At 47.6% G+C, this 24,493-nt stretch overlaps 1 protein-coding gene across 2 annotated transcripts in view; it reads left to right on the top strand.

Moving 5' to 3' along the window:
- MSRA (methionine sulfoxide reductase A) overlaps positions 1–23,582 on the top strand; it is a 420,629-nt gene extending 397,047 nt beyond the window's left edge. For both annotated transcript variants that reach the window (XM_075923252.2, XM_075923251.2), the window contains one exon: positions 21,293–23,582. In XM_075923252.2, the coding sequence (XP_075779367.1) occupies positions 21,293–21,457 (165 nt within the window). In that variant the 3' untranslated portion in view covers positions 21,458–23,582. The remainder of the gene's footprint in view (positions 1–21,292) is intronic.
- The last annotated feature ends 911 nt before the right edge of the window (positions 23,583–24,493 follow it).

The raw sequence follows: 24,493 nt of genomic DNA, 5'->3' as shown, positions 1-24,493 counted from the left end.
ATCTGGAATGTGCTTGGAGTGGGAGTTATGAGCTGAAGGAGCAAAATGCATTTTGCATATAGGCTCTGTGGTGACTGGGGTCTTAGGAATATCCTAGATAAAACACGAGTATAACGTTTGAAAGAAATTTACAAATACTGAAAGGGTGTCTGGATAAGAACGGCCACACTGGGTCAGACCAAAGGTCCACCTAGCCCAGTATCCTGTCTGCCAACAGTGGCCAATACCAGATGCCCCAGAGGGAGGGATCACAACAGGTAATCCTCACGTGATCCCTCCCATCTCTCATTTCCAGAGAAACAAGCTAGGGACACCATTCCTACCCATTCTGGCTAATAGCCAGAGATGGACCTAACCTCCATGAATCTATCTAGCTCTTTTTGGAACCTGTTAAAGTTCTAGCCTTCACCGCATCCTCTGGCAAGGAGTTCCACAGGTTGACTGAGCGCTGAGTGAAGAAAAACTTCCTTTTGTTTGTTTTAAACCTACTGCCTATTCATTTCATTTGGTGACCTCTAGTTCTTATGTTGTGGGAATAAGTCAATAACTTTCCTAATCCACTTTTTCCACACTAGTCATGATTTTATAAACCTCTATCATATCTCCCCTTAGTCCTCTCTTTTCTAAGCTGAAAAGACCAAGTCTTTTTAATATCACTTCATATGCGACCCATTGCAAACCCCTAATTATGTTTGTTGCACAAAGAGTTGTATCCCCCTTTGCAGTCCTGACAGCTGAAGGTAATGTTCTTAAACCATTTGTCCACAGCCAAAATAAGAGCATCTAGTTCTAAGATTGAATACCTAAGAGCTGAGTCTATAGGATGTCCACTGTTTCCCTATTACGGTTTTGAAGCTGACATTATTGCTGCATGGATTCTCCCCTCCCCCGCCACGTCCCCCTTTTTTGGTGAAAGATTTTGACAAGGAATCAAGTTTTCAAAATTGTTTTGGAAGAGGGGGAAAAAACTGCATGTAGGGGGAAGAAGGGAGAAGCAGCTGCAGCGTAGAGTGATGAAATCAGCTGAGCTTGCAAATTGACCAGTGAATAATTCTGCTTTCGAGGACACCGTGCCTAGTGCAACTCTTGAAGAATGCCAGAAATATTGTTCTTTCGGGCTCTGGGCTCTGAAAGCCACCAGCTTTACTAGCAAAGCAAGTGGGCATTACATTTTTGGGGGAAAAAAAGGCAAACACTGTCGGTTGTTTTGGGCGTTGGCATGTTTTCTGGCTTGTAAATGCCGAGTTGTTGAAATTAAGGTCCAAATTCTGCAGTGCATACCCAAGCAAAGCTCCTGCAGAAAAGCTAGGTGATGATTAAGGATTGTAAGAACTGATTGTAAGGGTACATTTACATGGGGATAAAAAACACAGGGCAGGCCCAGGTCAGCTGAGTCGGAATGTGCAGAAGTTGGGGCTCTGCTGGAGCAAAGCTCTGGGACCTTGTGAGGCAGGAGGGTTCCAAACTTCGGGCTGTAGCTGGAGCCGAAACATCAATGTAGTAGTTGTTATCCCTATGGCCTGAGCCCTATAAACTTGTGTCAGCTGCCCTGGGTGCGTCACAGTTGTGTCATGGGGCTTTTATCCCCATGTAGATGTACCCCAAGTATTGTCCAGCTGTGATCTTCTGACAGTTACTAGCAGTTGGCTTCCCAGGTAAAGGAAGGGTTTGCAGGACCTCTGTTACCATATTCCCATTACATTGCTAAGTGTGAGGTGGGTTCATTTCCCACCAAGAACCGGATCCCCTCAGATCTCATATGTGAAACAGATTTTAGTCGGTTGGGTATTTGGATGAGAGTCTGCCCACGCAAAACCCAAGGTAAGCAGTGTCGGATTCAAGGAGGGGCAGTCTTTTATCAGAGTCCTATTATATCCCTTCCCCTTTAACCCCTTATCTGTGTCTGGTCTGGGTAGAGCAGGGGTAGGGAACCTTTTTTGGGCTGGGGGCCACTTACCCACAGAAGAATCAGGCAAGGGCTGAGAAAGAAAGAAAGTTTTAGTTTTAGTTTTAGTTTTAGTTTTAGTTTTAGTTTTAGTTTTAGTTTTAGTTTTAGTTTTAGTTTTCTTTTCTTTTCTTTTCTTTTCTTTTCTTTTCTTTTCTTTTCTTTTCTTTTCTTTTCTTTTCTTTTCTTTTCTTTTCTGACATCGCCACTGACTGAGAAGAGGAAAGACACAGCTGGCAGGGCTGGAGCACCAGCATGGGCTCTGCAATACTGAGGAGAAGCTCTGAGCCTCAGGAGCCAGATCCAGGCAAGCTGGGGGCTTCACCTGGCCCCTGGACTTTAGGTTCCCCACCCCTTGCTTAGAGTGCTAGCACTTTGTGGCAGCGATTGTCTCTTAACCTATATTTATTCAGCACCAAGCACAACAGGGCCAAGATCTGTGTTGGGGCCTGTAGGCACTCCTGTCATCCACGTAATAATAAAATCTGCTTTGTAGCTTGGCTATTACAGAATGGCTGGCACGTTCTACCCCAGAAGTAGCTGCATGACAGTGGTGAGGGGAGCGTTCCCTCTTTCCACAGCTCCAGATTCCTCACTGAGGCACACGGTGTCACGCCAATGGTCAGTTTGCCCGTTAGGGACAAGGCTGGATCTCCGATACATCAATGAAATTCAGAACAACTCTCTTGACTTCAATGGGAATTACAGTGTCCAAACTGGTGTAACTGAAATCACCTTTCGGTACCTGCTCTGTACAATGCTTGGCGAGCCTTTGGGATGAAAAGCTCTACAGGGTGAGTGAAGGGGTCAGTGCTTAACACATGCCTACTTTGAGCAGCATGGCTTCTCCCATGGAAATCTGTGTGGCTATTCACATGCTTAAACTTAGGCATGTGTTTTCAGCTGTTTGCTGAAGAGGCCTAGGATGGGGTGGGGAGCCTTTTATGGGTCGGGGGGCCGCTGAGCCACAGAAAAATCAGTTGGGGGGGCCACACACAAGGGCGAAGCAAAAAAAACCAAACCCTCGCTGATGTGGCCCTTGACAGGAGAAAGACGCTCACCACATTCCACTCTCACATCAGAGCCTAGTGGCGCCCGGACTAGTCGATTTTGTGTGCTCCAGCCCTACGTTGGAGCAGCGGGGCTGGGGTGGAGCACCATCGCAGGCTCTCCAATGCTGGGGGGGACCCTGAGCCTCGGGGACTGGATCCAGGCAAGCCGAGAGCCGCATCCGGCCCCAGGACTTGAAGTTCCCCACCCTTGGCCTAAGAGATGTTGGGTTCGTTCACCTTACGTACTATTGTGCTGGGTCTCATGCCAAAGTCACCATTTCAGGTGTCTCTTCATTTGAGGGACATGGGTTTCTGTCATCTAGTTCCTGAGGGTGGAACTGAGCAGTCTGAGGTAAGAAATAGCAGTGTCTGAATTCAGGTGTCCCAGACCACGTTATGGCTGTTGAGCTTAACCAACCTGCACGTAAACTCTTCAACGCTTCTGACCTCTCCAGTCTTACTGAGCTCTTGTGTTTTCCACCACTTGAAAGTGTACCAAGCCCCCAAAGATCTGGCTACATGAGATAACTTCTGGGAGACAGGCTTAAAAGTTTAGCTTCTCCTTTCCTAAAATTAGAAAGCAAAGCATCTATTTACCATGCCGTTCTGGAATTCGCACTGAGAGCATATCACTGACACAACGCTTCATGGAACATCCTTTATTTATTCACACTGTGCCGCTTTTAAACTTCTGATGTAAACAACAAAGGCTTCTTTTTATTTCACACTGTCTTATACTCACCACCTTATGAAGCCAGAAGACAAAACACTGTGGAATTTTACTCTTCTAACACATTTTCTGCTTACTTGGATACATTATTCTAGCTGTTTCTACTTTTAGCAGCTGGAATCTCTCAGATTTTTTCATTTGAAAACATGGTTGAGCTATTTTCTGTTGGTTTTTCAACATTCGATAGAGTGCAAAATTATAATTCCTCTCTACCACTTGAAATATAATTCCAACCTGTCTAACTATTTGCGCTATGATATAAATATATTGTTGATGATCCCAGAGTTCTTTAAAGCTGTGAACCTGATCCTCATCTCAGTTACACTAATGGAATTCCAGTGTGATTCCATAGCCATCAATGGAGCTGAATGGAATTGAAACAGATGTAAATGAAGCAAAATGCCGTCCGATATAGCTTCAGAAATCATTAAACTGTCACTGAAACGCAGTCACCGCTACTGAGAACTACAGCAGCCATTTGACAGCATCCAATAATGCCCATGGTGGTTTAGGAAGTGAAGAAAATGTTTACATCGCTTTCAGGCTACGAAGGGAATTTTTGTGAGCAGTATGTAATTAGCAGAGTTGTAACTGAGCCAGGACACTAGCGCTTCCCACGTGTGACAAATGTAGTAGGATCTTGTAGTGGTCACACATGCAGAGGATCTTAGTGTAGCTGGACAGAGCCTTTAGCTCAAAATTCCTTCCCTGTTTTGTGCTGTGCCTGAGGGTGGGGCAGGAAGCAATCTGCTAGTCCATGCAAATAGCAAGTTACTTGCCCCATCCAAGCTGACTCATCTATGCCTGCTAGTGCATTCTGGGGTGGAGTAAAGACCCCACGCATTCCCCCTCTATGGACGAGAGAGGGGGAGTAGTGGTCCCAGGTCACCCCTTCTTCTGCCCCAATTGCTCAGCCTGGAAATGCACTTTGGGGTAATATCCCCTTGCTTCTGCTCTATGTAGACAGGTGGGACAAGTTTCAGTCTTGCCCTTACATGGATAGTGGGGGTGCAAATATTCATGATTTCACTGGTTTTGTAAATAACTGCAGAAAATATGGGAAATGGGTATTTTTCTTGCTCCAGGATGCTCCCTCCCTACCCAACTTTTCTGCTTCACCAAAAAAAGAAGAGGGACAGGTAACACCCTCTTCGGAATACAGTTTTCAACACCTAACAAATAGGGATTTAATCAAAAAAACACTCTCCCTCTCAATTTCAGAACAAAAATTTCCAAGAGTTAGTTAAGGAGGAAATATGTTGTTTGGCCTTGTTGTTTTTGTTTTTTTAATAGAAAGTCATACAGCTGTTTTGATGAGAAACTCTATTCCTGCCATCCTCTGGAGCCATGCCTTTAAATTAAGCAGGAGGGTCACCCTGGTATCGAAGATGTGCCTTTTGCTATCTCCTTGAAAATCTTCTGGCCTTTGTTTTGAGTTATGAGCCTGTGAAAATTGCAAGATGTGTCCACTAGGGCAGAGCTACTTAACACATGGCCTGCAGCCTGTTTGCGCGGCCCACGGTGCGGTTTGGATTTACATGGGGCTCAACATGTGAGCCTTGGGGGGAGCCAAAACAAAAAAGGAGTCAATATAATGGCCTTCTGTTGAGATGAATTTTACTAGGTAAATTCCTGGACTGTCATTGCTCATTAAAAGTGCTGTCCTGTGGGTGGATATCGGGTCACTATTGCATTTTATTAATATCAGCAGAACTGACTTAAATGGAGCCTGGATGTTGGGTAGTCTTGTCTTAATCTTTATATCATACCCGTCAGTATGAAAGAAGCGATTTGCATATATTTGTATATATATTTGCATGTATCTGAACCACACTTACGTTGCAGACCTCAGCATGTGCTGTATCATTGTGGCCCCCGGGACTTCCAAAGTTGAGTAGCCATGCCCTGGGGTTTGGCTGTAGGGCTTGTCAAACTTCTGGTGGTGAAACTCCAACTGTGTTGATGCCCCTTGGCCAGGAACTCCCTTCATGTCAACAAGAAGAGAGAAAATGATGCATCATGGGAGGGCTAGCCTGGCTAGACAGCCTGGCCCAGAGAGGAGAATGGGCGCGTAAGGCACCAAACCATAACTTCCATGAGGCACCCTTTAGAACCCAACCCCCTCTGCAGAAAAGTCAGCGTTTTCTGTGAATGGGAGGGAAACCAATTTTCCAATGAACCAGATGTGACGGTCAATTCTCCTTCGAGTCCATCTGAATTCAGCATGCTCCAGCCCGGAGCTGAAAGGGTTTAGCAGGGCTGCTCCCGGCTGGGAAGGAGAGGGAAACTCTCTCTTGGTGCTTGCATGAAAATAGAAGAGCTGCCGCGCTGGATCAGGCTGCAGATCATCTGCGCCCATATCCTGTCTCCCAGCAGAGCTTCAGGAGACGTATACAGATCAGTGCAAACGTGGGTCATCCACCCTTGTTTTCCATTCCTGCCTTTTGGTAGTCCGAGGTTTAGGGTTGCCCTGAGCATGGGGTTACCTCCCTGATGGTACCAAGACAGGAAAGAGGGGAACGTGGCAAAGGGGAGACAGGGGTGATGGGGGCCAGAGGGAAGATAAGCCGGGGTGTGGGACTGGGGTATGATGAGAAGCCAGGTAAGGTCTGGAGGGCTGGGCTGGAATTAAGTGCCACGAAGAAATCCGGGACCTTGGACTGGGAAGAGGGGCTGGGGGGGGAGGAGACTGGACTGGGAGGAGGAGCCCAGGTGTGGCAGGGTGACTGAGACAAGCCCACTGAATGAAGCCGGTGTCCTGTGGAAACAGAACATGTGATCCTGTAATTATAGACTGTCAGGTATTCACAGCTGCAGCTGGTCAGGCAGATTTTTCATCAGTTTCTTAGTGGAGGAGTGTGGGGGGGCGGAGCCCATAGTCAGAGAACGGGTGGGGTGTTGGAACAGGAGCCCAGCCCAGCAAAGGGAGGCGGCTGAGGGGGGGGGCAGGGGCAGCCAGAGAGAGAGGCCATCCCAGTGAGGATGGGAGACAGGGGTGCTGGAACAGAGAAAGCCAAGGGGGTGCCCCCCCCCCACTTTTTAAAGTGGAAGTGGAGCTCGGGGAAAGGGGACATTGGGGCAAGGCCTTAGAGGATGGGGCAGTGCAAGGGTGGGGGAGGGGCAGTGTGTGGGGGAGACTTCCAGGGGAAGAGGCACTGTGGGGGGGCGGGCCCTCAGGGGAAAGGCTGGTGCTGGGGGGGGCGGGCCCTCAGGGGAAAGGCTGGTGCTGGGACAGGGCCTCTAGGGGGTGGGGCAGCGCAACGACGGGGGGAAAGGGGCTTTGTGGGGCAGGACCTCGGGGAAGGAGCACTGTGGGGGGATGGGGCCACGGTTCTGGTGCTGGAGGCCCCCTCTTAGGTACCTTCGGCTGCTCCGGAGGGAGGCCCTAGTATGCGGGTAGAGGCTGGAGAATGAAGCCATGCTGGTGAGGAGGGGACGTGCTGACGGGCAGGAAGAGAGCTGAAGAAACCGAGACAGAAAGGAGCTATGTGAAATACCCGAAGTCACACAGTAAAGGAATGGCCAGGTCTCAGACATAGGCAACTAGCAGCTGCCGCCGGCTTCTTCTAGACCTCGCTGCCTTTCGTTGCAGGGATATTAGTGTAATGGAAGGGTGATCTGCAAAGCGCAGATAGATTTTAGCTTGAGGTTGCTAAACGTCACAACTGGCCATGTCTTTTCTTAGCCATCATAAATTATCCATGCGGGATGTACAGTAAAAGGCTGTTTGGCTGGGTTAAAGCTGGCTAGACAAACCAAATTTCCATCTCCCAATGGCTCCTTCAACACCTAATTAGTTCCCAGACACGGGTGGAGCGAGATCTCTTTTCTCTTTGCTAATGTTCTCTTTGCAGACCGCCTACTGCCCTCCCTCACGCAACCACGTTTCCTCAAGGACAGGGCAAGTGGCATGTTTAGAAAACCATTCAGGAGCACAAACCTTTCAAGGCTGGGTCAGATTCTGTCCTACTCTCCCAGGCTCCATCAACTGTAACAGCACAGAGACCAGGGGGGTTACTCCAGAGTAGAACTCCCTGTTCTGTGCATTTTTTATAGGATCTGTGTGCCACTGATAACAGGCCGACTGTCCTTCATGGCCCAGACGAGGCATACGTTGCAAAGCAGCAACCAATGGTCGCTTTTCTCCCACTGCTGTGCAGCCCAATCTGCCTGGTATAGACATTCTGTCAGGACAGTCTGGTCGTGCAGGGTGCATTGGTGCTGGCAGACTTGCAGAAGGGTATCTATGGAGACACAGTTCTAGCAAATGTCGCAGGTGGCAGACTAGACTGCTCCTCTGATCTCTCAGGGTACGTCTACACAGAAGTGTTATTTCAGAATCACTGACATGATTCCGAAATACCAAAGAGCGCGTCTACACTGCAAGCCGTTATTTCGAAATAATGTCGAGCTGGAGGCCTTCTTACTCCAACTCCTGTGACCCTCATTTCACGAGGAGTAAGAGAAGTCGAAGGCAGAATGCTCTTCCTTCGACAGCCAGCTGTGCAGACAGCGCCGAAAGCCCAAGTAAGCTATTTCAACTTCAGTTACACAATTGACGTAGCTGAAGTTGCGTAGCTTAACTCGACTTTTGCCCTGCTGTGTAGACGTCCCCTCAAAGAGTACGATCTAGCACACAGGCTGCCAGCCACCACCTTTCTCACAGACTGGAATCGCAATTCTCCCATTCTCAGACTGGGCCCTGGGTTGCAGTCTCCTACATTTTACCCGGGATTTGCTTCAGATGGTTTGCCTCATGTCAAGGCAGTTGCTGTGGTGGCCTTGTCTAGACCTATTGTGTTGCTCTCCTGTTAGTTATTCCACGGCTCCCAATTACATTGGAGCAGTACAGTCATCCAGAGAGTCCCAGTATCCCACTATGTAACTTTTCCTTGCTGAGCCGGTCATAGATGGTATCCATAAAATTATGATCTTTCCACTCCTTGTCTGTCACAGCAAGGGTTGAAGTCAGTCATAAAATCAGTGGACCAAATTAGGCCCTCAGAGATACATGTGCACCTGTATGAACTGTGCTGGATTTGCCCCAGTAGAATTAAATGTTTCCAGCCTCCTTCTGTCCTACCGACTTTGGTAGGAGGCATATTGCAAAGTAGACTAGGGGAATGTGTGGCTTATCCGGAAAGAGGAACAGTCAGATAGCAGTCCCAAGTCCTGTGCTAACATTAGAAAATTAATCCTCACAATGCCCCTGTGAGGCAGGTCAGTATTATTATTCCCATTGTACAGAAGGATAAACACGCACAGAATTGAAGTGACTTGTCCACAGCCAGCCAGTGATTAGGCATGAGAGCTGGGGTGGGATTGGAATTCTGCAGTTTCTGGCCATCACTTCTGTGTTTCAATTTGCAGATCCAGGCTCCCCTCTAAAACCATGACTTCACGTCGGGGAAGATTGATGCTGCAGCAATCGATCTTCTGGGGTTTGATTTAGCTGGTCTAGTGAAGACCCACTAAATCAAACTCAGAGGGCATCCCTGTCTGAGTCCAGTACTCCTGTGCGGAGTAAGGGAAGCTGATGGGAGCATTTTCTTCCATTGGCCTCCTGCTGTGGGGACAGTGGGGAAACTGGAATCAGTTTACATCAACTCTGTCTCAACAGCACAACTCATCTCTATCCTACACTGAGAACTAAAGGAGAAGTCCCGAGGTCTATGATAAACAAATCTGACAGTTCGGAGTCTCTTCAGTAAGAGACACACATACACAATGGCCACCTGATTACAGTGTTACTGCTCTCATTTGATACAGATTAATTGACTACGACAAGGGCATACATTAGTCATTGGTGGAGCTGGGAACAAAACTCAGAAATCCAGACTCCTATTCTTATGCTGTAACCAACGGGCAATGCTCTCCCCCACTCGAAAGCTGAAGAATTTATGTAGCTAACATGAGTCATAAAACATGTCCATTTAATAAGCAATAGTTTTATTTCCTCCTTTCAGCGGCTAAGGCATCATTTCGATGTCTACAGCAGCAAGTCAAGGCATTCAGTACATTTTGCACTGTTGACTATCGGCTTCCTAACACTGGACAGTCTGCTACACGGACGTCAAGTATTGTATTGCATATCAAGATTGGGACTGCTGGTCTAGGGCCTTGTCTTTTCCATCTTGCTTACTGATGGAAAAATACACCGTTGGCTTTTCCCATCTGGTTTTGTCAGGTACCGAGAGGTTATTCACTGAGGGTATGTCTACACTACAATGTTAGTTCGAACTAACGGACGTTAGTTCGAACTAACATTCATAGGCGCTACACTAGCGCTCCGCTAGTTCGAATTTGAATCGAACTAGCGGAGCACTTAGTTCGAACTAGGAAAACCTCATTTTACGAGGATTAAGCCTAGTTCGAACTTACTAGTTCGAATTAAGGGGTGTGTAGCCCCTTAATTCGAACTAGTGGGAGGCTAGCCCTCCCCAGGTTTCCCTGGTGGCCACTCTGGCCAACACCAGGGAAACTCTATGCCCCCCTCCCGACCCCGGACCCCTTAAAGGGGCACGAGCTGGCTACGGTGCCCGTGCCAGGTGCAAGCCTGCCAGCACCCAGCCACCAGACCCTGCACCTGGCACGGCTCGAGCCACCCACCCGATGCCCCCCAGCCCACCCCCTCTTCCCGGGACCAGGCTGGCGGCTCCCGGGAGCTTGCCCGGGACCGCAAGAGGTGGGCACCTTCCTGGGCTAGTGCAGACATCGTGGACCTTGTCCACGATCTCCGCACTAGGCACAGGAAAGTGGCCATCTAGGGCAGGAGAGCTGCCAGCCTGGCCACCCAGGAGCAGGAGTGCATGAAAATCAAGGGGGTCCACTGAGACCCCCGACCCTGAGCCCTGAGCTTACAATGGCCGTCCTGGGTCAGACCAAAGGTCCATCTAACCCAGTAGCCTGTCTGCCGACAGCGGCCAACCCTAGGGACCCTGGAGGGGATGGACCGAAGACAGTGACCAAGCCATTTGTCTCGTGCCATCCCTCTCCAGCCTTCCACAAACTTTGGGCAGGGACACCACTCCTACCCCCTGGCTAAGACTACTCCATGGACCCAACCTCCATGACTTGATCTCACTTCCCTTTAAACTCTGTTCTAGTTGTAGCCTTCACAGCCTCCTGCAGCAAGGAGTTCCACAGGTTAACTATTTGCTTTGTCAAGAACAACAACTTTCTCTTACTAGTTTCAAGCCTGCTACCCATTCCTTTCCTTTGGTGTCCTCTAGTCCTTCTTTAGGGGAACTCATGAAGAACTTTTCTTTACGCACCCTCTCCACCCCACTCATGCTTTTATAGACCTCTATCCTATCCCCCCTCAGTCTCCTCTTTTCTAAACTGAAAAGTCCCATTCTCTGTAGCCTCTCTTCATCTGGGACCTGTTCCCAACCCCTCATCATGTTAGTTGCCCTCCCCTCTCCCAGCCTTTCTCGTCCCCTCTCCCACCTCCTTTTCCCACTCTCCCCCAGTTTTGTTCAATAAAGACAGAGTCAATGTTGGAAGAAACGTTATCTTTATTTTGTACATCAGGAAGGGGGGCTAGGGAAGGGTAAGTGGAAGGAGGTGAGGGAGGAATGGGGCACGAGCCCCCAATGGGGAGGACTGGGCTGGCTCTGCAGGCTTCTGGGGGTGGAAGCTCTCCTGCAGCCCCCCAATTGCCCCCTCTCCCCAGATGGCAGCCTGCGGCAAGTGCAGCCAGGCTGATGGCCGAGTGCTCTGATGTGCCCAGTGTGGGCACTCCGGGCACTCCAAGCCAGGACTGGTTTTCAAGCGGGGCACCCCTGAGAATTGTCTGTCCGGGGTGGGGGTCGGGACCCTTTAAGCGCAGCCCTCGGCTAGCCTGAGACAGCAGCTCCACGCTCTAAGTTCTCCTCTGATGCCCTGCCGGCACTGCTTCCGGCCATCCTTAAGCCCTGTTCAGGGTCCACTCAATGTGGACATGCTAGTTCGAATTAGCAAAACGCTAATTCGAACTAGTTTTTAGTTCTAGACGCGTTAGTTCGAATTAGCTTAGTTCGAATTAACTAATTCAAACTAAGTTAGTTCGAACTAACTCTGTAGTGTAGACATACCCTGAGTGCAGTAACTGGTGTTCTTTGAGACGTCTGTCCCTGTCAGTTCTCTACTTCTGTGTGGCTCTGTCCTGTTCCTTTGATTGTAGGTATTCCCCTTTCATCTATCGTATGTGCCATACACATCCTCATGCCCCGCATCAAGGTTATATGGGGCTGCCTGGGCCTTTGCTACTGCAGTGCCCCACAATAGAGACTCTGAAACACAGGGGAAGGAGGGCACCCTATGGGATAGACATCTCGAAGAATTCCAGTTACTGCACAAGGCATGTCGCTTCGCCTCCTTCTTCGCACAAACCCTACAAACAGATGATAAACCTAAAAATGAGTAGTCCCGTGGCACCTCAGGGTGTGTCTAGACTACAGGGTTTTGTCAATAAAAGTGAACTTTTGTCGACAAAACTATACCTGCGTCTACATTGCTGCTGAATTCTGTCGACATAACGTCAACAGAACTCAGCAGTTTTGTCAATGGCGGTAAACTCACGCTACGAAAAATAACACCTTTTGTCGACAGAGTTCTGTCGACAGAAGGCGTTATTGCATCTACACTGTCCTTTGCGTCTACACTGTCATGTCGACAAAGTGGCTTGCTTTGTCGACAGAACTGGATGTAGTCTAGACGCTTTGTCGACAGAAGCGTTGTCGATAGCATCTGTCGACAAAACTTCTGTCGACAAAAGCCTGTAGTTTAGACGTACCCTTAGAGACTAACAAATATATATAAATAGGATCATGAGCATTCGTGGGCAAAACTCACTTCTTCCGATGAGATGAGATGAGATGATCTTCTGAAACAGCCACTAGTTTGCTAGACCATCCAGAAGAGCATTGTGAGGTTTCATTCCTTCCTCCTGGTCTACACTATGAACTCAGCGTTGGTGTAACTATGTAACTCAGGAGTATGGAACGTCCATACCCTTGAGCAATGCATTTATATTGACTGAACTCCTGGTGTAGACCACACTGGGCTGACATTAGGACTTCTAGCTATTGCCTCTTGAGGAGGTGGATATCCCCCACTCAGCGGAGATAGCCTCTTTGCTAAGCACTACTGCAGCGCTGTAACTGTAGACAAGTCCTTAGTGTTTTATATCAAGGATGAATAGTGCTATAGAAGTACAAGGTATTATCTGAGGGAAGATATTGCTCAGTATTTTCAGCAGCAGTCAGGCCTGGAGCATGCTCCATCAGAAATGGTTTAGATCAACTCATCAAAACACACAAGTTAGAGTCGTACAGGGCCCGGAGCACATGCAGTACGGCTGCTTTTAATGTGTGCACTGAATCATACACACACTGATGCCATTTTTATTAAAAGCCACAAAATGCTTGGAACCAATTAATACTCTGCTGACTTTATTAATGTCTCGGCTTGGAAAATGAAAAGATTTTAATAGAATCGTTTTTAAAGCTTTTTGCTGGCACATTTTTAAAGTGGCCTCAACCTCTAAATTTCCATTTGTTTAACCAAGATATAGCCACTGGGCTTATTACAAATATTGGCAGGATGCAGCCCTCACAGAATCATAGGATTGGAAGACACCTCAGGAGTCATCAAGTCCAACCCCCTGCCCAAAGCAGGACCAATCCCAACTCAATCATCCCAGCCATGGCTTTGTCAAGCCAGGACTTAAAAACCTCTAGGGATGGAGATTCCACCCCCTCCCTAGGGAACCCATCCCATGGCTTCCCCACCCACGTAGGGAATTAGTTTTTCCTAATATCTAACCTAGACCTCCCCCACTGCAACTTGAGACCATTGATCCTTGTTCTGTTATCTGCCACCACTGAGAACAGCCTCTCTCCATCCTCTTTGGTACCCCCCCCCCTCTGCAGGGAGTTGGAGGCTGCTATCAAATTCCCCTCTCACTTTTCTCTTCTGCAGACTAAATAAGCCCAAATCCCTCAGCCTCTCATAGGTCATGTGCTCCAGCACCCGTATCATTTTGGTTGCCCTCTGCTGGACCCTCTCCAATGTGTCCACATCCTTTCTGTAACGGGAGCCCCAGAATTGGATGCAATACTGTAGATGTGGCCTCACCAGAGCCAAATAAAGAGAAACAATCACTTCCCTAGATCTGCTGGCAATGCTCCTCCTAATGCACCCCAATCTGCCGTTGGCCTTCTTGGCTACAAGGACGCACTGTTCACTCATACCCAGCTTCTCACCCACTGTAATCCCCAGGTCCTTTTCTGCTGAACTGCTGCTTAGCCAGTCGGTCCCCAGCCTGTACCAATGCTTGGGATTTTTCCGTCCCAAGGGCAGGACTCTGCACTTGTCCTTGTTGAACTGCATCAGATTTCTTTTGGTCCAGTCCTTCAATTTGTTTAGGTCACTCTGGTCATCCTGCAAGCTTGAAAAGTCATAGGTGGCAACGCTACCTGGCAGAGAATTGAAGAGTGATGGTAGAATTTAGTGCTTGATACCAATGGGATCATAACAGGGGTGGGGAATTTCAGGCCTGGGGGACAGAAGGGGCCCCTGGTTTGCCTGGTTCCGACCCCCAAGGCTCCGGGCTCCCCTCAGCACTGGGGAGCCTGTGCTGGCCCTCCAGCTCCCACCCCCACAGTCTTCCCATGGGGCTGGAGCATACAAAATCTACCAGCCTGGACCCCCTAGGCGCTGGTGTGCGAGGGGAATGTGAGGGAGTGTCTTTCTCCTTCTTGGTCGGGGGCCACATCAGTGAGGGTTTTGTTTTGTTTTGTTTTTCTTTTGCTTCTCACTTGTGTGCAGCCCCCGACTGATTTTTCTGTGGGTCAGCGGCCCCTGACCCCAAAAATGTTCCCCACCGCTGAATTATAGAGACTTCTCCCCAAGGCTGTGAAGGTTAGAACTATAACAGAGTTTAAAGAGAAGCTAGGTAAATTCATGGAGGTTAGGTCCATAAAAGGCTATTAGCCAGGGGATAAAATGGTGTCCTTGGCCTCTGTTTGTCAGAGGCTGGAGATGGATGGCACGAGACAAATTGCTTGATCATTGAATTCGGTCCACCCCTCCGGGGCACTTGGCGCTGGCCACTGTGGGCTGGATGGACCTTTGGTCTGACCCAGTACGGCCGTTCTTATGTTCTAAGCAGGAGCAGTAGCAGTACCTTTCTGGAAAGGTAAACAAAAATGAGGAGAAAATCTAAAGGAACCGCAAATATCAAACAAAGGGGAATTGTTCCTGCTCACTAGAACCTTGCCACAGCCTTCAGCTGTGACCCGGACTCTAGCTCATCGTCGCAAATGCCAGGATTGCCGCAGCTACTGCGCTCTTCACATTAGAAGAGCCAAGTGCGGGGAGCTGCGATGGCCGCCTGTACAGTCTGCGACCACGGTGTGGAGTGTCACAAGTACCTCAAGGAGTGTCAGAGCTGAGGGAGAAGGGCAGGCTGCATTTCCGCCCTCGCTCTGCCTCGGAATCCAGCTGAAGAGGTGGATAAGAGCCAGGCTGGCAGAGGTTGCTAGGTGCTGCACCGAATCATGGCAGACTTTGGGGGCTCTGCCGTGCCCCCCTCCCTAGCCACCATCACCCACTTTTGAGGTGGCCCTGGTGAGCATAGGGGGATATGGCCTTAGGCTTTCGTTTGGACCTCTCTCCAGTAGACTCTGTGGCTACAGACTAGCACAGCTACCCCTCTGACAATGATACTTCTTGGCGACAGTATCTCTCTGGGAGCTGTTTAGAGCAGAATCTTAATCCGTCTAGAGCTGTATTAGCTGCACTGAAGTCAGTGGAACATTGCTGCTTTACACCAGGTAAAGATCTGGCCCCATGCCTCCACACATCTTCCCTTGTGACATTACAGTTTCTGTACCAACACTGTAAAATTGTAAGGAAATGTTTGACCAGTTTGAAAGCAAACCATTTAAGGGGAAGCTTGGCAGAGCGCAGAAAACAAAAATGTCTCATATTTCTGACGACAACGTTGGTATCTTTCACTAATGACCGAAGTTGCAGTGTAACGAACGGTCCTCGGGTTTCCGCATTATTTCACTTGTAGTCCTTGAATAGCCTGTTCGTAATTGTAAAAAGGAAAAACGATGTGCGTGCCCTCTTGTGGTAGAAGATTGAACCAGACAGATTTTCTAATCAAGGAAATCAGGTGATTGATGGAAACCTCCCACGTGGAAATCTGCTACCAGATAGTTACATCCAGTACTGGTATAGCACTCAGGGCGTGTTGTAGCATCACATGCATTTACAGGGCTAGATAAATTAATGATCGTGATGATCAAAGTTTGTGCCAAGTTTTCTGGAGTGGAGGCAGTTTTAAAAGTTTTTTCTTCAGGACATCTCAGTGCAAGAAACTAAACAAACTCATGCTTTCTAAAGTAGGTTCTGCTTGGTTCCTCTGCTGTGTGAGGCAGACTGTCAGTTATTTGTTGCAGGGTCTGTGGGGAAATATAAATTCTGCTTTCTCTAATGTGTGCTCCCAACTCTGACAGGTTAGTGTTTCTACTTCCCCGGAGAGTGCGCCTTTTTAGTGTTTGAAATGTTATCACCCAGAGAAGCGCAGTTCAGATGTAGCAGCCGGTTCCCTGTGAGAACCTGCCTTTTAGCCCTCCCGCGTTCCAACAGACGTTGACTGGAGCAGAAAGCAAGGAAGGGACCGGTGCAGTGTCTCATGCTGAGCCAGCAGGTTAGCTGCAATTATCCCCTCGGATCCTCCTCATTCCCCCGAGTTTAGAATTTTAGGATGGGGAATTGGGATTCCTGTGTTTTAGTAGCACTGATTTCTCGTGGCATCCCGGGGGGGGGGGAGGGACTTCTTTGGGTCGGGGGCCACTGATCCACAGAAAAATCAGTCAGGGCTGCAAAAGTGAGAAGCAAAAATAAATAAATAATAATAAAAACACACCTCACTGACATGGCCCCGGCTGAGAAGCAGAAAGACACTCCCCCACATTCCCCTCGCACATCAGAGACTAGAGGGCCTGAGTTAGTAGATTGTATGGGGGAAAAGCCCCTAGGCAGCGCTTTACTGCACTAACCAAGGGGAGCAGCAGCGTGCGGAGCCGCTTCCTCCCCCCACCAGGCAGAGCTTGTGGGTCAGATTCAGCGGGCAGAGGGAGGGGCATGGAGCTGAAGCCCCAAGCGTTGGGGGCTGGATCCAGGCAAGCCTGGGGCCAGATCAAAAGGAAGGTTTTCTTCACACAGTGCACAGTCAACCTGTGGAACTCCTTGCCAGGGGATGTTGGGAAGGCCAGAGCTATAACAGGGTTCAAAAAAGAACTAGATGAGTTCATGAAGGATAGGTCCATCAATGGCCATTAGCCAGGATGGGCAGGGTACAAAACCTGAAATGTTCCTAGGCTCCGTTTGTCAGAAGCTGGGAATGGGTAACGGAATATATTAGACAGGATGCTGAGCTAGCTGGACCATGGATCTGACCCAGTATGGCCATTCTTATCTTGGAAACAAGCCAGTCCTTTTTGCTGAGCAGTTGGCCTTGGTGCTGTCTGGTGACAACAGGTTTTATGAGCAGGTTTCATGAGCTTGTCTGGTGAGATAAGTACTTGGCCATATGTTCTTCCAGGGCTTGATTCTGGAGGAATGTCAGGCCATTCTTACACCTGTCTTATATTGGTGTAACTTCATTTTCCTCCATATAGTTACTCCTGTACTACCCCAGATTGAAGTCCTCATCCTGCACCATTATGGTCACCATGAGCTTTGCTATTGACTTCAGTGAGCATACGGTTAAGTCATAAATCAGAGGAGAATTGGGTCCAAAGCATCAGCTCTTGCCTATTTGCTTAGAAGAGAAAAATGGGATAGAAAAAACTTCATGGCAGTTTAATAGTAAAAAGAAAAACTTTAAGCTTTTAGGAGTCCTTGAGGAAGTTCAGATTTATCTAGGAGCTGAACAATTCCAAGTCTAATTTCAAATATCCATCCACCCACCCACCCACCGCCCCGGTCTGTGCGCCATGGTCTTCTCTTCCAGCTGTGCACACTTCCGACAGGAGCTGGACTTTGCCCTGAAATGCCTTTCTGAGCCTAATGGAGTTGTGAGCCTTGAGGGAAGACACTCCAGAGCATCTGTGAATGGAACCCAGATGTAGCTCTTAACTTGTTTCAGTGCTTGGTCTTCGAATCTCTGGGGTCCCTCTGTATTTTCCACATTAATCAAACTACAGCCAGTCCCCGGGTTACATGGATCCGACTTACATCGGATCCCTACTTACAAACGGGGTGAGGCAACCCTGCATAGCTGCTTCCCCCCAGCAGACCAGGGAGACGCGGAGCGGCTTTTCTCAGCAGACACCTCAGCTTGAGAATAAAGGACGGAGGGAAGTGAGGTGTGGGAGAATAAAACTGAGCTCTGGAGAAATGTTTGGCTAGAGTTTCCCCTACAATATGTACCAGTTCCGACTTACATACAAATTCAACTTAAGAACAAACCTACAGTCCCTATCTTGTACGTAACCCGGGGACTGCCTGTAATTGTTTTGAGGGCCATTTTATTCACCAGTAAATAACACCTGTGAGTTAACGGCGTTCTCCAGAACAGTGCCACGGCTTTACATATTTCTGCCTTTAGAGGCTTCCAGGGCTACGTCGACACTAGCAGCTTCTTGCGCACGAACTGTTTTGCAGAAGAGTTCTTGAGCAAAAAGTCTTCCACAAGAGCGCATCTAGACTGGCATGTGCTTTTGCACAAGAGATGTGCTTTTGTGCAAGAGCATCCATGGCAGTGTAGACGCTCACTTGCACAAGAAAGCTCTGATGGCCATTTTAGCCATAGGAGCTTCTTGCGCAAGAAATTCATGTTGCCTCTCTACTCTGCCCTCTTGTGGAAGAGCTCTTGCGCGAGAGGGCTTATTCCTCATGGGGAGAAGAATAACTCTTCCAGAAGAAGCCCTGTTTTACAATGCTAGACTGTAAATTTACTTGAGCAAGAACACGCGTGCAGTGTAGGCAGCAGGCAACAGCTGTTCTTGCACAAGAAGCTGCCAGTGTAGACATAGCCCAGATGTATTGTCTGCCACCTTCAGATTTTTATGTCAGTTGCGAACACAGTGACTTCTTTGGTTCCGGCTCCTTACAGGCTGAGTCCTGAAAAACGCAATTTGTTCACTGAGATACTGAATGCCCCTTGCTCTTACTGACTGCTAGTGAACTCTAGCTGCCACGTTTGGCACCTGCAACTGAAGACACTCCAAATTAGTGACCGTTCTTTATAAAACGGTGCCAGACTATTTCTATACCTCAGTTTCCCCTGCTGTGAAATGGGGAGAATGATAGATGATTTAGGGATGTAAGCGAATAGTCGACTATCCAATAAGTATATGCTGATTGGATAATCGACTCGACTAGTCGCTTCCCCCTCCCCCTTGCTGCCTTTATCAGAGAGAGGCAGCAAGGGGGGGGAGCAGGAGCCGGAGCTGGGGGGATCCGACTTAAAAGCCAGTTCCCTCCAGCACTGTCTCTGTCGGGGGGTGGAGGGGCGCAGTGGAAAACTGGCGGCTCTTCTGCCTTTGAAATGTAGCAAGAGGAGCTCTTGCTGCATTTCAAAAGCAGAAGCACCATGGGAGCAGGGGACTCAAGCAAGGGACCCGGAAGGGGCTCTTGTACATTTCAAAAGCAAAGCATGTGCGGGGAACATGGGGCCAGTGGGGGACTCAAACAGTCCCCGATTGTCTCCATGCTCCCTGTGGCGATTCTGCCTTTGAAATGTTGCAAGAGCCAGTAGGCAGAGGTGCCCTTATCGACTAATCAAATAGTCAATGCAAATTGCATCAACTTTTCAATTAGTGGATTAATCTAAATGTAACTTCCTTAACTTGATTACCTTTTGGTAAAATGCATTGAAATCAACACATTTGTCTCCGTGTGTTGAAAATCAGTGCGATCCTACCGTACTGCAATCCTAAAATCCCTCCTCCCCTGCAGAGACCCTGCGGGGTGGATATATTGGATTGACTGGACGTTCTCGAGATGCTCCTTTTCAACAGGATCAATGGAATGTTAAGGCCTCAGCGGTGAAATCCAGGTCGCACTAAACTTAGTAGCAAAATTCCTCTTGATTTTGGTGGGGCTAGGATGAGAGGCTGGCCATGCAGCGGACCTCACTGGCGGTTTGGGTCAGACGTGAAAAGCAACTGGCTCTCTCAGGCAGGAAGTCTCCACCAGGCTGAGCCAAAGGATTGGGGCTCTGTTGATGATGGTGACACGTTTGGAGGAGCCGTCCATGGTGCTGGGTTGGACCAGGGACTGGCCATCCAGCCCAGGTTGGCTAAAGGACCCTACTAAGACTATGTCTACACTGCCAGCTTTTGCCGGCAGTGAGTATGCAAATGAAGCACTGATTAGCAATTTGTCATGCTTCATTTGCATAATCTATTTGAGCCGTTTTTACGCAAGAAACAAGCAGTGTGAACATTTCCTTTTTGCACAAAGCCCCCTTTTTGCACAAAATCCTTATGACTGAGGGATAAGGATCTTGCACAAAAAGGGGTTTTTGTGCAAAAAGGAAACATCCACCCTGCTTGTTTTTATGCAAAACCCTTGCGCAAAATCGGCTCAAATAGATTATGCAAATGAAGCATGACAAAATGCTAATCAGAGCTTCATTTGCATACTGTCTGCCAGCAAAAGCCGACAGTGTAGACAAAGCCTAGGAGAAATAGGCCTGGGTGGTAATTCGCCTCAGCAGCTCTGTGGAGGAAACTAAGTAAAGAAAATGGTGCCTAGGTCTTTGCAACCCAACCCAGAGATCTGACTGCGTGTCTGTTTTGGCTCAAGTCTGAAAACCACCCAACATGCGAGGGCTTGGGTCAGGTTCAGATTGGCTGTGCTCTAGTGGAGCTCAGCTGAACTTTGAAATTTGGCCCAAGCGGACATCTAGGTAGGGTTTCACCCCAGGACTGTAGCTCCCCCTTCAAGAATTCATTGTTGATAGCCCTCGTTAGAGCTCACTTTTCCCTCTAATTGGAGCAGCAATCTGCACCATGAAGGTGGGATTTTCAAGCACATTCATATGTGGCATGTTAATCGGTGTAGACATTCGAGGGGAGGGTCCAGCCCAGACCTGAACATCTGCCCCACAATTAAACAGACCCATAGTCTAAGCCCCATAAGTCAGCTGCCATGGGCCAGCTGTGCATGTATAATTGCAGTGTAGACGTACCGTAAGAATCTACTTTTGGGTCTTCTCGATGTCACAAGCGCACCCCCTCCCCAAAGAAAGATCCCATTCAACAAGAACATCCCGTTTGAAATGTAACCAGTCAGAAGAAAGATAAAACACACTCACTGCTCGGTGCAGACTCACTCTGATACCTTGAAGTGTTTGCCGCCTGAATAATCTAAAAGCACCGGTAAAGCAGGCTGGCTTTCTAGTCTACCAGATAAAATCAAGGCTGTTCTGAAACTATTGTACAAGTGTCAGTGGAAATCAATGGCACCTCTTGAATATGTCATTTTATTATCAGGTCTGTTTCTCAGCACCCAGAAGCAAACAAACCACTAATGGAATTCTGTATCGTGTCTTAACAGGTACTGACGGAGAAGGGCTTTGGCACCATCACAACAGAAATCCGCGAGGCTCCTGAGTTCTATTACGCTGAAGATTACCATCAACAGTATCTAAACAAGAACCCCAATGGTTATTGTGGACTTGGGGGCACTGGGGTTTCCTGTCCTATTAGGATTCAAAAATAATCTTTGCTCATGCCACTGCACCAACCTTGTGTGATGTTTTTGCTAGAAACGTAGGCTACGTCTACATTGGCAAGATTTTGCGCAAATACTTTTAACGCGAGAGTTTTTGCATTAAAGTATTTGCACAAGAGAGCATCTACACTGGCATGTGCTTTTGCGAAGAGATGTGCTTTTGCGCAAAAGCATCCGTGCCACTGTAGACGCTCTCTTGCGCAAGAAAGCTCCAATGGCCATTTTAACCATCGGGCTTTATTGTGCAAGAAATTCATGTTGCCTGTCTACACTGGCCTCTTGCGCAAGAACATCAGTGTTCTTGCGCAAGAACGCGCGGCCAGTGTAGACAGGCGGCAAGTTTTTGCTCAAAAGTGGCTGCTTTTGCACAAAATCTTGCCAATGTCGACACAGCCTTAGAGTAAAGCACCCAAAAAAAGTAAAAAATCTGTAAAGTTCTACATATTTTAGTTATCAAAAGAACACAATCTAATTGTGCCAGTTCCAATTATTGTGGTAACTGATTTCAAAATACCTGTCAGCAAGTATGTCTGTTAATGACACAGATAACAAAAAGGCTCAGGAAATGTTTTTTGACAAATAGATTCCTTACTAGGCATATTAAAAGAGAATTTGATGTATCTTTGTTGACAGCTAGTGTCAGTTTCTGGTAAATTAAATATTTAATTGAAACAAAAGTCATTATACAAAAGTATGCTCTACAAAAGAATTGTAACGATCTGGCCTAAGAGGACTGTAACATCCTCATGTGTGTCTGTCATGTCTTGTCCAAGTTCAAGTTTCTGTGTGTATTTTAAGGTTTTTTTGGGTCATGCCACTGTTGTAGGAGGGGATTAGTGTGCTAGAGGAGTCTAGTTGTAGTATAGTGGGTGGAAGGGAGGGTAGGGCGTATGTGAGGGCAAATGTCTGTGAATATGTGGGTTGGGTTGTGTACATAGTTTGCCAGCCAATATCTCTTCATCTCCAGAGGTGATATGCCCACCCCCATGCCAGGCATAAGTGGGGTTGCTGGGGGGATGCAGTGGCAGGTTGGAGTGGGGGAGGGTGGCAGGTTCAGGCTGGGAGAGAATATAAAATGAAGGGCAGCACCACTAGGATCAGATGCTCTAGGAATGGAGTTTCAGGTGGAGTGTTCTTGTGTGTGCACATACTCTACCCTGGTCTTCCTTCCACATGCTAACTGCCCACTGCACACTACTGTGCAACTCCACTAGCTCACTGACCTCCTCCTGCTACAGCAGTGTGACCCAAAAACCTTACAATACACATAAAAGATGTTATGTGTGCACATAACTCATATCTCTGAAAGAGGCAAACCTGGAAAAAAGGAAGCATTTGGGTTGAAATCCCAGTTTCTGCATGGCAAAAATAAAATTCTGCGGAGAACATTCTATGCAAATTCTGCATTGTGCAGTGTCGCAGCGTTCCAGCAGGAGAATAATATCTGCAGCATCATTGCTCAGAAATGTGTGCACCAGTCAAGGTACAGCATTTTGTGCATTCAGCCTGTGACATTTTTTGATTTCACAGAGTGGTTTCTGAAATTGTGCCTAGTAGCACAGCTAGAAATGCACTTTGGCCAATCTGTGCACTTAAATAGGCATTCGCGCAATCTTGGGCTGGTTAATTTTAGGAGAGATTTTTGAATGTTTGTCCCAGTGCATTTTAATAGGAATAAATAAGGTGTGTGTGATGGAACTACAAGCTGCACTTTACGCTTATTGTCTGATCTGATGAACTTGCTAGATTTAAGCATGAATGGGGCTTTGATCTCTAGAAAGTATTCTAGGAGTTATGTTAATGATACTAGTCGTACTTTGATGTCTTTGCTCGGGATGGGGATCTTAATCTCTGAGTTCCCCATTCACAGCAATATATATGATTACCTGCAGTGCCTATTTCCTGAAACAATTTTAGCAAAAACATTATTTTATAACCTGGGAGATTTATTTCTACTGGGTCAAAAAGTATATAAATATAAGATGATTTAGTTTGGCTTCCAGCACTATGATAAAGCACATCACAGGCATTTTCTGAACTAAAATAGGTGATGGGTTAGATCTGAAAAATGAAGCAAATATAATAAAGGATTACAGCTTGCTAATGAAAAAAATCTGGTGTTCCATCTGTGTTGTTGTGTATGATTGTATGGTGCAGTAGATTGTAGGTTGGCTTTAAAAGCGAATGAATTGTAAAATAATTAGTTATCAATAATTTTGATACCTCAGTGCCTCACCTGAGACAGCAACCCTAGGCTATGTCTATACTGCACGCTTATTAACAGAGTGTGTGTCTACACAGCGAGCCCGTTATTTTGAAATTATTTTGAAATGACAGGCTCCTTATTCCGACTTCTGTAACCCTCATTTCACGAGGAGTGAGGGAAGTCGGAGGAAGGGTGTTCGTCCTTCGACTTCCTGCTGTGTAGACAGCACCTAAAGCCGAGTTAATCAACTTCAACTTCAGCTACGCAATTAAGGTAGCTAAAGTTGCGTAGCTTAATTTGACTTTGTCTTGTGGTGTAGGCGTACCCCAATTGTGTGAGATACTGTACAAATATGTAACAGGGGAGTTTCAGCCCTGATGAGTTTGCAAGAATAGAACAGACCCAGCGAGAGAGATAGAAAGCGTCACTATGTCCGTTTTGCAGATAGGGATTTACGACACAGATAAGTCATTTGCCCAAGGTACGAAAAGGCTGGAATTAGCTCTCTGGAACTCCTAGTGCCCGGTTCTGTGCTCATCTCAGTCCAGTTTCAAAAGCAAGAGGCAACTTCTTTTGTTTCTCATTGCATTTGTGTGGGGGAGGGGAGCAGAGAAGAGGCTGCTCCTGGTATGATCATAATGTGCAACTCTTCCTGAAGAGGATCCCACATGCTCGAGCATCTCGCTCGGAATTTCCAGTTACCATAGTAACAGAATGCATGTGGTTAAATATCACACCATTGAATTGTTCTGTTGTTCGCTGTCAAGGAAACTGGCACTTTTCTCTGATTTGGGGGGCATGAGGTGAAATGGAAGCAA

This window comes from Pelodiscus sinensis, chromosome 3 (assembly GCF_052426305.1).
Source record: "Pelodiscus sinensis isolate ZL-2025 chromosome 3, ASM5242630v1, whole genome shotgun sequence".
Classification (NCBI taxonomy): Eukaryota; Metazoa; Chordata; order Testudines; family Trionychidae; genus Pelodiscus; species Pelodiscus sinensis.
The sequence above is the reverse complement of the archived record's forward strand: the minus strand, read 5'-3'. Positions and strand labels throughout refer to the sequence as shown.